Below are 17129 nucleotides of genomic sequence, written 5' to 3'. Positions count from 1 at the left end.
GGTGTCGTTAACCGACTGAACACATACAGCAGGACGTCTACTCCTTCGTTCTCCTTCATAATTGCCTAGTAAAGGAACAAGAACAGCCAAAGAGGCCGCAAAGTGTGTACTTGTTTTTTCTATATGTGTAATTTATGATAATTGAGTCTCAAGTTACAGCGAACGGTTCCTCGATGGGTGGTGTGTGCACGCACCCCTGCTTATTTTTTTACCCAAGGTGTTCTCACTCCCACGTGGAGAACAATAAAAGTTAGTGGGCCTGTTATTATTTGCTTTGATTGCAGACTTGGCTATTATCTTTGTTTCATGTGCAAATTATACCTGTTAGAATATTAAGTATGCCTAAAGACTAGCGAGATGAGAAAAAAATAGTTTTTTTGGAAAGAGCGAAGAATGTGTTGGTAATTAAGATTTTTTTTCCTCGAATTAAACGCTACTGTTGATCATGGCATTGTTCACACTTAATAGCTGCACAGCGGAGTGGAGTTGGTTCGCTCTGCTGTTATGAACTGTGATTGAGTGTATTGTGGAGAGGAAAACCATTTACCTAGAGGTAAACATGGTTATCATTTCTAAACAACCCAGCAGAGGAGGAGAGAACAGCACAGTGAAGTTTAAAGGGAAGTTTGCAGGCGATATTGTTTAAAAACAAAAGGCGAGAATATAGTCGGAGTTAGGATGGAGGAGTGGGTACAGGGTTAGATGCGATCAGGGGCCAGCTTATTTACGGTTTTAATTCAACTCCAATAAAAAAAATATAAATGTCCGTTTTGATTGAGTCATGGAGTGTCAGGAGGGGGGCTCAACTTGCTCATCTAATGGCAAATGGAAGCCTCCTCAAATCCTCCACAATGTTTCTGTTGTACATGAACCCTTGGGGTCATGCTTGCCCTTCAGAAATATTTCCCTTTTAAGAATGTAGCTGAGTACATAGGATGATGAGAGTACGTCTGTCATTGGAAATTGGTCTGTTAAGAGAAAGTATATTATTTTTGGTCTCAGGTGCCCTTTCACTTTTTTGCTCTCTTTCTCCTCTTCTTTCCCCCTCCATCTTTCTCTTCTCTTTCTTTCTTCTCTTTTGCTTCAATCTCTCCATCCCTCTCCCTGACCTTGATGGTAATTATGAGCAGGTTTGCAGAATCCTTTCCTCTTCATCAAATTCACTGCCTCCTGCTTCAGATGTAACATGGGGACTTTATGAATTTAAAGACAGGTCAGTGGTCTTCTAAATTACATCGGACCTGATCATTTGGACACTGAAAAAATTGAAAACGTGGGCATATTTTGATGAACTTTTGACAACACTTTTCACAGTACTTTAATGCTGTCCAATTATGGTCAATCTCTCTCGTGGCACTCTCATGTAAGCCTTATGTTCCACATAGCGGGCCTGGCCGTGCTGGTTGCTCCAGTTTCAACTGTTCTGCCTACGGCTATGGAACCCTGACCTGTTCACCGGACATGCTACCTGTCCCAGACCTGTTGTTTTCAACTCTCTAGAGACAGCAGGAGCCGTAGAGATACTCAATGATCGGCTATGAAAAGCTAACTGACATTTACTCCTGAGGTGCTGACCTGTTGCACCCTCGACATCCACTGTGATTATTATTATTTGACCCTGCTGGTCATTTATGAACATTTGAAGATCTTGGCCATGTTTTGTTATAATCTCCACCTGGCTGTGCCACCCCTCTTAGCCTGGTTCCTCTCTAGGTTTCTTCCTAGGTTCTGGCCTTTCTAGGGAGTTTTTCCTAGTCACTGTCCATTGCTTGCTGTTTGGGGTTTTAGGCTGGGTTTCTGTACAGCACTTTGAGATCTCAGCTGATGTAATAAGGGCTTTATAAATACATCTTATTTGATAGGAACGAAGAGGATTAAGTAAGGGTGTCGTTATAGTAAAAAATGTATTTTGAGATTTCTTTCCAGGAAGAAAAATATGTACCATGTATTTTGTGGCCATGTCAGACAGACTGTAACAACAACATATATTCATAACCACTTGTAAACCTTTGTCTCTCCCTGTTTTGTGTTTCAGAGTGGCTGGTCACCCCTTGGCCCAGAACGAGCGCTGTCTGCACATGTTTCTACAGGACAAGTCTGTGGACAAGACCTATACCCCCTCCAAAATACGACAAGCCTAAGAGAAGCGGGCCACCACGCGGCCCAGCCCCGGCCAGGCCCCGCTCCACAACCCAAAGCTCTCTGTTCTGCTAACGGTCCTGCTCTGCTCCGACCACAAACACTTGTATAATCTTCATTCTTCTTTTGTTTGCAATCACTTTCTTTCTTTGTCTTTTATATCCGTGTTGATTAGTGATCTCATTTAGTGCTCGTTTTCAACTCTCGATTGGATCAAACTAGGAAATGGTCTACATGTAAAAACTGTGGTTGAAAATAATATATCATTGTTTTTGCTGTCTCAATGACACTACCTTATTTTACAGTATGTTATCTATATTTATCAGTGAGGTATGTCATGGATATTCATTTTTAAAGAAATATAAAAAAAAAATACCTTTCCATGTATGCAAACCTCATGTTAAAACCCCATACATTACAGTGTTTTTACTCTATGTCCAATTGGAATTATTGTCCTTGGCACACTTTGTCCCTGACTCTGAAAATCACCCTTTGTGGACGGTCCATCACCACCATGAGCTGAAGCATGTGTGTGTCTGTGTACTACCAGCCAGCACTTCCACTGTTCGTTAGCCTGTAAATTATTTTATAATGAGAAAAAATGCACCAGAGAGGGGAACCCCACAGCATTTCTACCAACTGACCATGTGTTTATGAAATGTGTATACTGCTGTGCCATTTTGTTATTTTGAACATTTTCCAATAAAAATAGGTCAAACGCATGAGGTGATGTCATGTTTTTCCTGAGTAAAGATTTCAGTGAATAGACACACACGTTGGTCCATGCTGCTTCTGATATACAGCAGTTAGAACCACCTGTCAATGGCAAACACATTAATGTTAATTGTGCGTGAGGTTTTTTAAATCATTATACTAAATATGAAACTCAATTAAAGGTAAAGCCCTTGATTCATCAGAAAATACTTGAAACCCCTGTGAAAATGTATTGCATTGGCCATGGCTCAATGTGTACTTTACTGCAGCCTAGCTTTAAAACCTATGGCATTTGTTCTCACTGCAATTTCAGGGTAACGTACCCTTCGCTCTGGGTCACGCTCAAGTGATTTTAGATTCCAAAACTGCCTTGTACAGTGCTTCTACTTGTTCCACATTGTTATTTTGACATGAATTTTAACTTAAGATTGTGTCACTGATCTACACAATATACACCATAATGTCAAAGTGAAATTTTGTTGGTAGAAAATGTGAGAAATGAATACAAAATTAAAATCTGAAATGTCTTGAGTCAATAAGTATTCAACCATTTTGTTATGGCAAGCCTAAAGTTCTGGAGTATAAATGAGTGTAACAAAGAGCATAAGTTGCATGGATTCATTCTGTGTTCAATAGTGGTTAACCTGATTTTTTTTTAGTTTTTTTAATTACTACACCATCTCTACCCCACACATACAACTATCTGTAAGGTCCCTCAATCGAGTAGTGAATTTCAAGCACAGATTCAACCACAAAGATCAGAGGTTTTCCAATGCCTCGAAAAGGACACCGATTGGTAGATATGTCAAAAAATAATAATTAGTGGATATTCAGCATCTGAATTTGTCTTTGAAGTTATTTAGGCTTTGGATGATGTAATGCACCCAGCCACTACAAAGATACAGGCATCCTTCCTCACTCGGTTGTCGGAGAGGAAGGAAAATACTCAGGGATTTCACAATGTGGCCAGTGGTGATTTTAAATAGTTAAGAATTTAATGGCTGTGATATAAGAACTGAGAATGGATCAACATTGTAGTTACTCCACAATTACTAACCTCAATGACAGAGTGAAAAGAAGGAAACCTGTACATAATTTTTTTTGAATATTCCAAAACATGCATCCTGTTTACAGCAAGGCGCTTAAGAAATACTGCAAAAGATATGGCAAAGAAATTTGTCCTTGAATACATAGCATTATGTCTGGGGCAAATTCAATCACAGAGTACCACTCTTAATATTTTCCAGCATAGAGGAGGCTGCATCATGGGTATGCTTGTCACCAGTAAAGGACTAGGGATTTTTTTTGTAGTACAACAAAATGTGGAATAAGTCTAGGGTTATGAATACTTTCTGAAGGCACTGTACCTGAGAGAACTGGATAGCATATTTAGTCAAAAATGAAATGTAAATCAATTTCCCAAAAAATGTGGTATAAGGTAACTAAATTACAATTTGGGACACACATATTTCAATATTTATTCTTCTAATATATTTCAGTACAACTCTCACAAGAATAAAACTCCCACTTTGTACAACAGAGAAAAATATTTACAGCCAACAACAAAATCCACAAATCCAAGTGCTGAATATTTGTTTCCAGTGTTAATGTCTAACTTCCTACTTAATACTTCCCCACACATACTGACACACAAACGCAAACAGGTGACATTTCTTTCACTCAGCCTTTGAACACTAAAAACTGCACATACCAAAAGTCGTTTTATTTCTCAATTCCTTCTGCCTGTCATTCATCGCTTGTATGGGATCATCACATGAGCTCCTAGAGGACAATCAGCATTCTCCTACCTTGAGGAGGTGGCCCCTCCACTTCATGCAGGCAGTTGTGACACTTCACACCCTTTGGTTTCAGTATTGGGCAAGGGGGCAACGACCCTATAGCACATCTGACCGTGGATCATGCTGTGCATCATCTTTTTTGGTTTCTTCCTGTCGATCAGATTGAACATGGCAATAAAAGATTGAAAGGGCATTGGTCGTAAAGCTTATTGGTCTTTGAGACACTCAAAAACATCTCTACGTTTTAAAGGTTCACCAATTGCACACAGATGGCTCATTTCAACTAAAGATGTTCCTTATTTTGTGTAAACCAGAGATTGCAGTATTTAGCGAAATTGTAGCAATCTTAAATTGGCTAGACAATTCTATTATTATACTGAACAAAAGAATAAATGCAACATGCAATAATTCAATGATATTACTGCGTTATAGCTCATATACAGAAATCAGTCAATTTAAATAAATTTCACATGACTGTGCAGGACCACAGCCAATCAGAATGAGTTTTTCCCCACAAAAGGGCTTTATTACAGACAGAAATACTCCTCAGTTTCATCAGCTGTCTGAGTGGCTGGTCTTAGACAATCCCGCAGGTAATGAAGCCGGATATGGAGTTGTGAAGCCGTTTGGATGTACTGCGAAATTCTCTAAAACGACGTTGGTATGGTAGAGAAATGAACACTAAATTGTCTGGCAACAGCTCTGGTGGACATTCCTGCAGTCACAGCATGCCAATTCCAGGCTCCATCAAAACTTGAGACATCTGTGGCATTGTGTTATATGACAAAACTGCACATTTTAGAGTGTTTTTTTGTTGTTGTCCCCAACACAAGGTGCAGCTGTGTAATGAACAATCGGCTTCTTGATATGCCACACCATTCATGTGGGTGGATTAATTTGGCAAAGGAGAAATGCTCAGACAGGGATGTAAACAAATTTGTGCACCAAATTTGAGAGAAATAAGCTTTTTGAGCATAAGGAAAAAAATCTGGGGTCTTTTATTTCAGCTCATGAAACATGGGACCAATGCTTTACATGTTCTGTTTATATTTCTGTTCAGTATACATCCTCAAAACGTAAGCCTAACCCAAAGATTTGTAAAATCAACGTTTTTATGTTCTTCAAGTTCAATTTGTCACGTGCTCATTAGAATGTTTGTGTCTATGAGCCTTAACAGACACTCTTGGCTAGTGAGCGTAATGTTGATATGGCGGAAATAAACTCATATATCGCTTGATTTGTACATGTCAGAGAGGAGCCTTGTGATGGGCACGTTCCCGATGGTCTTCTTGAAAAATACTTCTTCTATGGTGGATGGGCTGACTGACAGCAGAGCTGGTAGAAGTAGGAGCAGCTTCCCAAAGCGGCAGGGCTGAGTTGGATATCTGCAAATAACAAGAAAGATGCAGAGGTTTAGGTTGTCAACCCACTCTGCCCAGACGTGCTTTGGTGATAAAATTTCACATCCCTATGTTTCAAAATGCAATCAAACTATGATTGTTCTTGTTCTGAATTGTTCAGGGTGTTCTTTCTCTAACATAACATTAACATTTTATCCAAAAAGTCAGATTTGGTAACGTAATACATCTGATAATAAGCACCAAGCTCTGTTGAGGATTTATATTTTGTGGTGGTCATCTTCAAAGTTGTTTCCACAGGTTACAAAAAGCTAAATTAGTATGACACGAGCTGAATTAAAATAAAAAGCTTGGTATAGTGCTCCTTGAGAAATCTTCGAATAAGAACAGGAATTTCGAAAAAAAAATATGAAAAGTGCAGAATCAAGCCTAGGTGACATGATAAAATGTTCCTGTTTTTTTACAACTTTTTTTCTCTGGCCATTGATTTAGTCACCCTAATTCTGGCCTTCCTACAAGTGGACCATGGGTTTTCTTAGAAGATTATCTACACAATTAACACATTATTTTACCCGTTGGACAAAATATGCTTTTTGATTAGACACTGAATTCTTTCATCACCTTTAAATTTCATTTGAGACTTTTGAGTAATTGCACAGTGACTCCCTCAACATTTTGTGCTTGTAACTGTTTATATGAATTGAACAAGTACCCAGCAAACAGGGGACGTCCTAAGGACATTAGGTGACGTTCCCATTAGCTCCCTTTTAGGGTTTCGGCGAAACTTTATCCCACTGACGTTCTTAGATCATTCGGGAACATTAAGACATGATTGGGACCATAAAAGGATATTCATTACATGTCCCGGTTTTGTCACAGTATAACGTTATAATAAGGTATTTTGATGTCCACTAGCGACCATTACAAATAGGTTCCTATTAGATTATGACATTACGTTATGCTCGGGACATGTCATGACCGCAATGGGACGTTTCAGACAGGTCCTGGTTTGCTACCGACAGAATGTTACGATAAAGTATTTTCATGACCATTAGGGAATGTCCCTTTTGGCTCTGACAGGACGTTCTCCTTATGACGACCACAAAGGGATGTTTTATACAGGTCCTTGTTTTCTCACGTTAGGACGTTGTCATGGTCCAAGAGGGCTCTATCTAGTTCCCAGTACGTTCCGGGAATGTCATCAAGGACGTTTTTAAGACGTTCTCACAGAGCTGGCGATATGGACAAAAAGTAACACATTATGTATACAAAACTATGTGGACACCCCTACAAATTAGTGGATTTGGCTATTTCAGCTACACCTGTTGCTGACAGGTGTAAAAAATAAAAAATTGAGCACACGGCCATGCAATCTCCAAAGACAAACATTGGCAGTAGAATGGCTTTACTGAAGAGGTCAGTGACTTTCAATGTGGTGCTGTCATAGGATGCCACCTTTCCGCCCTGCTAGAGCTGCCCCGGTCAACTGTAAGTGCTGTTATTGTGAAGTGGAAACATCTAGGAGCAACAGTGGCTCAGCCGCGAAGTGGTAGGACAGAAGCTCACAGAATGGGACCACTGAGTGATACGTGTAAAAAAAAAAACATCTTTCATCACTTGTAGCACTCACTACTAAGTTCCAAACTGCCTGTGGTAGCAATGTCAGCACAATAACTGTTTGTCGGGAGCTTCATGAAATGGTTCCCATGTTCGAGCAGCCTCACACAAGCCTAAGGTCTAATGCAGGCGTTTCTATCTCAATATCAAATCATTTCTGGGTAACAATTAAGTACTGACTGGGATTGTTTTCAATTAAAATTGCAAAGAGAAATGACTCAAGCAATAACTTTGCTAGGACTGTCTGGGAGTGGTCTGAGGCGGGAGGGGAAAACTGAATACTAGCTGTTATTGGTTTATTAACTACATTTATGTCACCAAGCAGGCCTAAACGCCATTCCACTAAAACAGGCTGAAATTTCAGACGTTCTTTTCAAGCCATTCTTACACTTAAAGAGCATCATCATCATTTTACAATTTCACAGTATTATTCCAACCTCATAGTGTGGAAATATATATTAAACACAGGTAAATCACGTTTATGACTGCACTGGGACTTTAACACAATATGTATGGCAGTAACCCAACTATAAGAGGCAGATGATCTCCCTTCCGGCTGCTTCATGTATGTAAGTTGTCCTTCTACGTCATAATAATTATATGTCTGCATAGCAAACTCCAGTCACCACGTCAGAGACTGTTCTCAAATGGCCACCCGTAGTATTTACATTGACCCCCCTTGTTTTTACACTGCTGCTACTCGCTGTTTATTATCTATGCATGGTCACTTTACAAATTACCTCGACTAACATGTACCCACACACATTGACTCTGTACCGTAGGGCTACAGACGAAACAATTGTACTGTATTGTACTGTATTAAATGTACTGATAGATTCATCAACTACATGGCTATTTAGCAACTATATCACATTTAGAGATAGCAATCTAGCTCATTTGTTGTGAGGTCCCACATCCTCAGGGGGTGTCGCATAGGCCTATAGATTAGGCCAATATGCGAAAACATAGACGGCTATCTAGTAACAAAATCATATTTAGAGGTAGCAATCTTGCACACACTAAAAAAAAAGGTTTCCTTAAAGGACCAAAAAGTGTTCTATCGCTTTCTTCACATAAGGAACCTCTAAAAGTTCTATATAGAACTCTTTAATCAAATAGAATATGTTGTTTGTCACGTGATTCAACAGGTGTAGTAGCCCTTACCGTGAAATGCTTACTTTACAAACCCTTTAACCAACAAGAATTAGAATTAAGAAAATATTTACTAAATATACTAAAGTGAAATAAATAATATATATATATATATATCTTAAAGTTACGCAAGAAAATTACATAACAATAACAAGGCTATATACAGGGGGTACTAGGCTACTTGATGTGTCCAATGCAAAAGGTGCGCTACTCTCTGCGGGCGCATAATTTCGAAACCATATTAGCCTACATACTGGGATGTAACGTGCTGCCATTTGTTCAATATTGAGAGTTGAGAATTAATACTCACATAAAGCTTAGGCTCTCCTCTCTTTATCAAAGTTGCTTTACAAACTGTGTTTTCCCCACAATTGCAATGTTGAAATGTTGCGCAATCATCGTACGCTTGCGTTTATCAGAATTAATCTTTCCCTCTACTTTGTGCGCACAGGTGGGAAAGGAAGTGAAAGCTGGCAGCGAAACAGGGACAGGGCATATACTTTCATTGCATAGATTTGAATAATGCACATTACTGTTGACCAAATAGTGGTTTTACAACCCCCCAAAAATACCATATATATCCACAAACCTCCAAAGCACAATGACACAACGTCCAGATGACTTTAGGCAACCATTTCGTGATGTTCTGGGGATGGCCTAACGACTAATTTTGTTTACAGGGTAACCTATCTTGCTGCATAATAGCCTATTGTAGATACAGTAAATATGGCTATATTGGCTATATTGGCCACCTGTGTGGTAAATGGAACACATAGCTGAATTAAACAAGAGCATATCTGTTTAGACAAAAATAACTATTTGTTTTTATGTCTCACCTGGTGTGTATGTAACTGTTTAGGGTGAGCTGTGCCTCATCCTGGAGTGCAGCAATGGCACTGGCGTTGCGGAAACTCCTCAACTCCGACCCGTCATGCGTTGGCACTGCTTGAAGGGAAAAGGAATAAACAGCATGGTTACTGACTGCCATTATGTTCACGCTGCACCTGACAAATGCATTGTTTTCAATGGACATGTTCATACACGAAAAAAGTATTCAAAAATGTGCAATTGTAATGTTAAAAAAACATGTCCTTGACTATTCTACCTTTTTCACCTTTTTTCCTGAACTATTGGTGACCTCGCAGGGTTGGGGTCAATTCCATGTATTTATTTTATTTTATTTTACCTTTATTTTACTAGGCAAGTCAGTTAATTTTCAATCAATTCAGAATGTACTCCAAATTCCAATTCCAAATGTTCATAATTGAAAAGCATTGAAGAGAATTGGAATTGGAATTTCAGTGTGCTTCCTGAATTGAATGGAATTCAAAAAGTTGTGTAGGCACGGATGGACGGGCCAACCCAGTGGGGAGCCAGGCCCACCGAATCAGAATAAAAATAAAAATATGTTTTTTAAATGCTCTCTATTTGCCTGAGTTTCAAACGGGACATTAATATTTACCTTTTTACCTAAACATGCAAACATCATCAAATATAATTCTTATCATCATTATTCACGATTCAGGCAGGTTTATCCCTAATAACACATTAATGTAAACGTGTTTAGAAACATTATTTTCTTATTTTACAATAAATGTGACTCCAAAATGACACAACATATTATTTACCATTCATTTATATTGACCCAAAATAATCTGAAAAGCAACCAAAACAAATAGCAAATGCATCTAACAAATTGGTAGAGTCACAAGCTTGATGTAGTCATTGTGTGCTATGAATATGGGACCAAATACTTAACTTTTTACTACTTTAAAACACATATGTGAATTTGTTCCAATACTTTTGGTCCCATAAAATAGTGGGACTATGTACAACAAGACAGTTCATAATCCAGTTTCTTTATCACAGTCAACACAACTATATTTTAGCTTTAAAGATGCAAAGATTTATCTCAGCCTAATGGCAAAATGTGTGCAATAGCATGAGATTAGCTGTAAAAGCTGCACATTTGTATATTTCCCCCATGGCTAAATGTGTAGAATTTCTGTCCCCCCACTAACGAATGTCTGACTATCTTACTGAAATGTAATTACATTGACCCCAACGCTGCCTTCTTATTACTTTAGTGAGGATAATTTCATTTAAAATAAATGTTGAGTACCCCCTCTTCAACTCACCAGCTTTAAACGTGACGATGCACTTCAAACAGGCGAACTCAGTTGCGTCCAGGCGCAGCTGTCTGAACCAGGTAACGACCTCTTGCAGGGTTTGTATTTCGGAGATTATTTTATTCATCGGCTGGGACTCTGTGTTGTCTGTATTCATACCTTCATTGGGGGAGGGGGGCAATAACGATATTAGCTACGAAACATATGCAGAAACATTTACAAAGTTTTGTTACATTGTATTGAGGATATTGTGAATATTTCGAAAAACAGAAAAGGAATGCAAAATATGTCTCCACTTTCGTTCTGAAAATTGAAACTAAAATAATCTAAACAAAACCTAACGATAGTAAGTAGCCTAAGTACAATAAGTAGAGTTAACCTGATGATCATATAGGTTACATACCGGAAACAGCGAGCAGGGTGTTGGAGTCCACCGGAATGGCCCACTGCGCTATGCCCAGAACAAACAGTTCTCTCCAGGCTTCCTCCAGGAGGATCAGCTGCAAAACGGATTACAAACCTCAGTCAGCCCCCATGAGCATGGCTAATATACTTTTGAGAAAATATAGATAGGGATGTATGCTTTGCACACATTTGTCATATTATTCGATTAATGGATTTAGGCCTATGGAATTGCAACTTTTCTTTTTGGAAAGGGATAGCTTAATAAAGTCGCCTATAATATCCATATACTGAATATAGTGGCTTAACCTGGTCAGGTAAGGGGAGCGTGGAGAAGGCGGGCACGCTCTTGGCCCACTTGATGCTCATGAACAGCAGGCGCGCGGCTGACTCACACACCGACTCAGTAGCAACCTCATAGAGATACATGGGCGTGCCGCCGACCTCGTGAGGGTACTGCAATGCAAGAGGTCAATAAACAAATGGCGCCTGTGGGTGCTATTTGAATAAAACATAAATATTGTGTTATAGGACTAATAAATAACATGCTGCACGTTGGTGACAAATAGGCCTGTGTGTGTATCTCATTAAAAAAAACGAAGATGTAGGCTATAAACTCATGTTGCCTGCGTTGGATTTAGGTGAACACATGAATGACATATTGTGTCCCTCGAAGCTGTTGAATCAGGACGGGAATATCAACTTCTAAACCGCTTAAAAGTGGAGAAAATAAATAACTTTGCAACGTGCAGGCCTCGTTGACTCATTGCCCACATAGCGCTGCTCCGTGAGTGAAGTGCGAGCGGAGGACAGAGGCTTGCTTACCTTCGGAGTGGGCTGGGCCAGTCCCACGATGGCCTGCCTCTCCGGAGTGCAGGCTACTGTGCTCATCTCCAAGTTAGGTGGCTCCAGTTGTGTGACCGTAGTGAACAATGGCGGCCCCGGTAGGCTCGAACCCGGGAAGTGGGTCGATGAACCGTTCACCTCTTTGTTCCCCCGGAAATATAGGGCGACCTGCTTGCGTATGGTGGACGTCCTGGGACCCCTCTCGTGCTGAACGGCTGAGAAATGGAGAGCATGGACAAGACTCTTTAGTAAAATAATGGTCTGTGAATGCCTTATTTAAAAATGTTTTTATTTTGTTCGAAGATTGGTAAGGTAAAAGGCTTAGCCTCTCATGATAACTTTAAGAATACGTCCACTGTTTACCCAGCTCTCAGCTGATTCCGTTAAATACGGGGTTTCCATCAGATTTGGCCACATTAAACCGAAATGTCATAGCGGGCGTATAGCCAAAATAATAATTTAATTAAGCCCGTTTACCATCTTTATTCATGTTCACTTCGAGACACTTTATCAAGCGGCACGCTCGGCATTGGTTTCTGTGCGTTTTGTCCACGGGGCATCCTCCCTATGATGGAAAAGAGAGAGGGGGAGAGAGAGACAGACAGCGAGAGGGGGGAAGGAAGCGAGAGAGAGACAGAGCGAGATGGGGGGAGAGAGAGAGAGAGAGAGAGAGAGAGAAAATCACAAGAAAATTAACACGTTTGAGGGAAGAGAAAATCTACAGGTGAAGGATGTGTTATAATCGATCCCCCGCGGCTCAGCAGCAGTCTTATCCCCGAGGATAAGTAGGGCTATCCCGCCCACTGCTGGCTAAATCCTCGGGTTAGTGTCATTACATTAGATTGGATTACACCTGATAAATTAATGCAGGACTGTGTTTAACGCCAGTCAATGACCCTGGTAGGTGATGCAATTAGGCCTTGCCGTGCCCTGCATCGCTGGGCCCTCTCAGAGACACATCTCAGGGGAGATTCAACCCTGCAGACTCAAGGCTGACCAATAACGTAAGACGTGTAAAAATGTGCAGTGTGTGCGCCAAAACTACAGGTCATATTTGCATACATTTAGGACCCCCTGAATTGAAAATAGATTACCATGAAATCCAGAAACACTGCCTACTACCTGACAGCCTGATTTACAGACGTATGTTCTGTTTCTGCGGATGCTCCTCTTGAAGAAGCCAGAGCAGCCGTCACACGCATACACGCCATAGTGTTTCCCAGAGCTCCGGTCCCCACACACTTTACACGGGATATCCAAGATACGACCTGGATAAAAATGAATACACATTCATTAATTGATCTTTATTACTTTTGATAGTTAGTGTACTTTGTGCCTCAAAATCAAGAATCAGAAATGTGTTTTACGCGTCATCAAAGGCTTGGAAGAGCACCCATCAGAATAAATTCTGTATTCAAACTCATGCACTGTACCCCCTCCACCTCATCACCCCCTCCCTTTTAATGAGGGACGACAAAACTAAATACACAACGTGACAATGGGCAGCGTCCCGTGCCTTAATAGGTCGCCCGGTCATGGGCATGTACACGCGCGCGTATCTTGTGAGTTCGTGGGAAGCGTCATATCTGACGTCTCTAAAGACAATGCCCGGGGGCACACAATGGAGACATTAGGGAAAGTGTTAACTTAATGATTTTCCCCATTGAACCTCGTCTGACTGCCCCGATCTCGACAAGCTGCCAACTCCCCCTCATAATGGGAATCGACAGCTGCTTTATCCCGCAGGTCTATAGGCCTGCGGATTAGGGAGTGACACCGCACAGAGAATAATGCGCACCAACTCGTTTCACCAACTCAAATGAAGTGTATGTAAATTGACCCGGGAGTAAATGAAACAACATTGATTTCTATAAAGATTTGTATTCAAATCCATTTGAAAGAATTATATTTGTATGTATATGAGGGAGTATTTTTATGGCGGGATACGCCGGCTATGTAATTACAGTGACGTTTCGCCACCTGCTCATTGATTCACCCATCAAAAATCAAAAATCAGTGACCCATCAAAAAAGGGTAGCATGGGAATTCGAATACAACCCCATAACGACAGAGCAGCAAAAACAATCGACTTCGGCGAGGAGTTGGGACTTCAACACACCAATTGTACAAAGTGTCTCAAGAGTGGTTGTCTATTAGGCTACATTTCTATATCACGTGGTTAAGGATTTTTTTAAAATCCAGCATACATCTAAATTATTTAGAAAAAATATTTGATGCCATGGCTACAAAAACAAATAAAATAGGCGTAAACGAAGTGACTCAAACTATTCGTTAAAAAATAATGACTGTATAACCTTAAACAATTAATACAAGTTGACAATAGCCTAATTGCGCATCTGAAACTATTATGGGCATAGAAGTAGGCCTATATAACGAATGAATCCAATATAACAAATGTTTTCCTCACTGAACAATTATAATTAGGCCTACGCACTAATAAAGGGCAGAATTAATATAATGCTGTTGGAGGAAAATAAAATTAGCTTGATTTTGGTATGAGTGGGAACACGTCTTAACTTCTCTTCATGGGGGTCCCAGTCGTCGCCATTGTGTGCCGTAATTGTTTAAAAATATATGGCATATTCCATTACTGATTACCATCAGTCCCAAAACCTGCTGAAAGAAGTTAGTTTTACTGACTGAGCGAAAGGTTTTTGTGACCAGCCACAATGTGTGCAATGAACTTGGAGGAAAGCAATAGGCTATAATAATGATTGTGATGTTGATGTAAATTATTCTAATTAAAAGCTATTTGGAAGTGAATAATTGTAGATTAGGCTACTGCCTGAAATTTTCCAAGGCCTAAATAGCAACCAACCAGGCGAAACGAATAATAACCTATGGGTTTTAGGCACATTTCGTTTGGACGTGCTTTCAGTTTAGCAACACTTTATGTAAGAATACAAATACATGCAAGCTAGTACAGAATATATAATATATGGCCAATTGTTGTCTCATTCATCCAGTTATTTGCACACACATTCTGTATTTCAACCTTCACACACACACACACACACACACACACACACACACACACACACACACACACACACACACACACACACACACACACACACACACACACACACACACACACACACACACACACACACACACACACACACACACATCAAGACTAAGTTGTTAATCAATAAATTAGCTGACTGGGCTATCATGCAATGGTGGCACATTGGCCCATTGTCCTACCTCGATAACCCTCACTATAGACTTCGAAGTGCAGGACTTTAATTGGAAACAGCAAGAAACTGTAGCCTATAGTTTGTGTTCTTATTCAGCGTCATGTAGGCTTAGATAGTATGTGTCTTTCGCACACTATTTCAGGAACATTCTAACCCTAACTAACCCCTTCTCTCACCTCCTCAGTCTTGTAACTCACTGTACTTGCAGTGTAATTTTCCATGAGATATTAATGCAATAATACTTAACAACAAATAACTAGAATTAAACAGGTAATTAATCAGCGCCTTATCTTGTACAGTGCTCAATGAGTCATATTTGTGGGGAGTATGCCTAGGCTACCATTCTCACATTGAAAAAAAAAATACAATTTTATGGGTTAGCAGATATAGCTTACAGCAACTCCAAGGTAAACGCAAATTGTCGCTGACTTTATTTCGGAATGTTTCAACCCTTTTCACATAATATCCTATTACTTTTCGAATAATACATGTTTGAAGTAATAATTATAAATACATGAATACCTAATTATATGTGAAGGACAAATATGAACTGTAGCCTACTTACTTGATTTAACATTCAGAATATCCAAACACCCACTTGTTGAACAGGTGGCTTTGCTCATCGTGGACAGTGTCGTTCTACACTGTTTTATATTTTAACAATCAAAATCCACTGTCGGTGCAAAAGTAACAGCTGAAGAATATCAAAAAATGAAATATAGCCTACAGTTTTCCTTAAAACAATTAGATTTCTGTAATGTCGCCCAATTTGATATTTTCTAAGGATTACCAAATTCTAGTTACCAAGATGGATTATGGAGTATTTGCAAATCTTGGACGTTGAGTCACACAAGGTCCAGGCAGTGTGGACAGTAGCGCGAAAACCGGATAGAGATCCGTCTACAAGCGGCGAGTGGCAACAGCTCCACCGTTGCTCGGAGCTCAACACCGCGCACAAAGTTGTTTAGAAAACTGCCGGATCGGTGCTCCTGAACAGACGGACTACCCAGTGAGTCCAGTCTAAACCAACAAAAAAACAAGGCTCTTCTTAACTGTAATATTTACGAGAAGTGTCAGAAAAGGCGGAGGGTGGAGAATTCCGCTTGCTTCACCCACTTAGCTTTTCCATGCTTTCTACTCCCAACTTCTGTGTGCCAGCATGACGTCACCCGGCTCACAGGACTCGCTTGGAGGCAAGTGAAGTGGGAAAGAAAACACTGGGCTGTTTAGATGCGACTATCGGTGAATTAATATTACGGGGTGTAATCGCTATTGAACTCTTCTCTCTATTTCTTAACATTCTTTCTGACTGCAGCGTCTATAATGTTTTAGTGAAAATGTTTCAATAGGTGCAACTTCTTCAACGGCTAGTTAACATATTTGAACACAATTGAATGTGCACCTGTTGCGCTTAGTGCATTCACTTGAACGTGAGTTGTTACTGGTATTGTCTAAAACGAATGTCGATCAATTATCATCGAGAGAGGGTGAGTTATGGATTTCGTCAACCGTAGACCGTTTGGGCATGAAAGACAGCGGTTCCCACAGACCTTTTGTAGTCGGCAACGAAGCAGGGGTTCTGGGTCGGGGACTCACACGCTAATGTAGCCTAAACTAGAGCAGTGTGGTGGTCTCTCTCTCGCCACCTTTGCCCACTTGCCGGGGCGGAAAGATGCAGCTTCGTCTGAGGAGCAGGGAGTGCAGGGGCGAGGGAGCCGCGCCCGTAGACCCATCATTGACTCACTGACCTTG

The 17129-nt window shown here is 40.3% G+C and overlaps 2 protein-coding genes across 5 annotated transcripts in view; one reads left to right on the top strand and one right to left on the bottom strand.

Annotated features, from left to right (window-relative positions):
• The window catches only part of LOC118398366 (sorting nexin-3-like), a 33998-nt gene extending 31137 nt beyond the window's left edge, over positions 1 to 2861 (top strand). The window contains exons 4-5 of one of the 3 annotated variants that reach the window (XM_035793632.2): positions 1131 to 1213; positions 2036 to 2861. In XM_035793632.2, coding sequence (XP_035649525.1) covers positions 1131 to 1185 — 55 coding nt within the window. In that variant the 3' untranslated portion in view covers positions 1186 to 1213; positions 2036 to 2861. The remainder of the gene's footprint in view (positions 1 to 1130; positions 1214 to 2035) is intronic. The other 2 variants (XM_035793633.2, XM_035793631.2) reach the window with 2 other exon arrangements.
• Positions 2862 to 4089: 1228 nt separating this feature from the next.
• On the bottom strand, positions 4090 to 16910 carry LOC118397772 (nuclear receptor subfamily 2 group E member 1-like). Of its 2 annotated transcripts, none has more exons than XM_035792650.2 (9): positions 15943 to 16910; positions 13279 to 13424; positions 12634 to 12721; positions 12136 to 12371; positions 11620 to 11766; positions 11312 to 11408; positions 10918 to 11067; positions 9616 to 9724; positions 4090 to 6037 (listed from the first exon to the last, which is right to left on the bottom strand). In XM_035792650.2, the coding sequence occupies exons 1-9, from the start codon at positions 15998 to 16000 to the stop codon at positions 5875 to 5877; spliced, it is 1194 nt and encodes a 397-aa protein (XP_035648543.1). In that variant the 5' UTR covers positions 16001 to 16910; the 3' UTR covers positions 4090 to 5874. The 2 variants fall into 2 exon arrangements, with proteins under 2 accessions (XP_035648543.1, XP_035648544.1); XM_035792651.2 differs by having other exon boundaries at positions 9616 to 9721.
• Between the last annotated feature and the right edge of the window lie 219 nt (positions 16911 to 17129).

This window comes from Oncorhynchus keta, chromosome 19 (assembly GCF_023373465.1).
Source record: "Oncorhynchus keta strain PuntledgeMale-10-30-2019 chromosome 19, Oket_V2, whole genome shotgun sequence".
NCBI classification, from domain to species: Eukaryota; Metazoa; Chordata; class Actinopteri; order Salmoniformes; family Salmonidae; genus Oncorhynchus; species Oncorhynchus keta.
This window is presented reverse-complemented; position numbering and strand designations above follow the sequence as displayed.

Bases quoted from the DNA above. Each gene is read 5' to 3' on its own strand.
- LOC118397772 (XM_035792650.2), bottom strand. From the start codon at position 16,000: ATGAGCAAAGCCACCTGTTCAACAAGTGGGTGTTTGGATATTCTGAAT. The intron at 13,425-15,942 runs GTAAGTAGGCTA...ATTTTTATCCAG, and splicing joins TATTCTGAATGTTAAATCAA to GTCGTATCTTGGATATCCCG. The intron at 12,372-12,633 runs GTAAACGGGCTT...TCCATTTCTCAG, and splicing joins AGTGAACATGAATAAAGATG to CCGTTCAGCACGAGAGGGGT.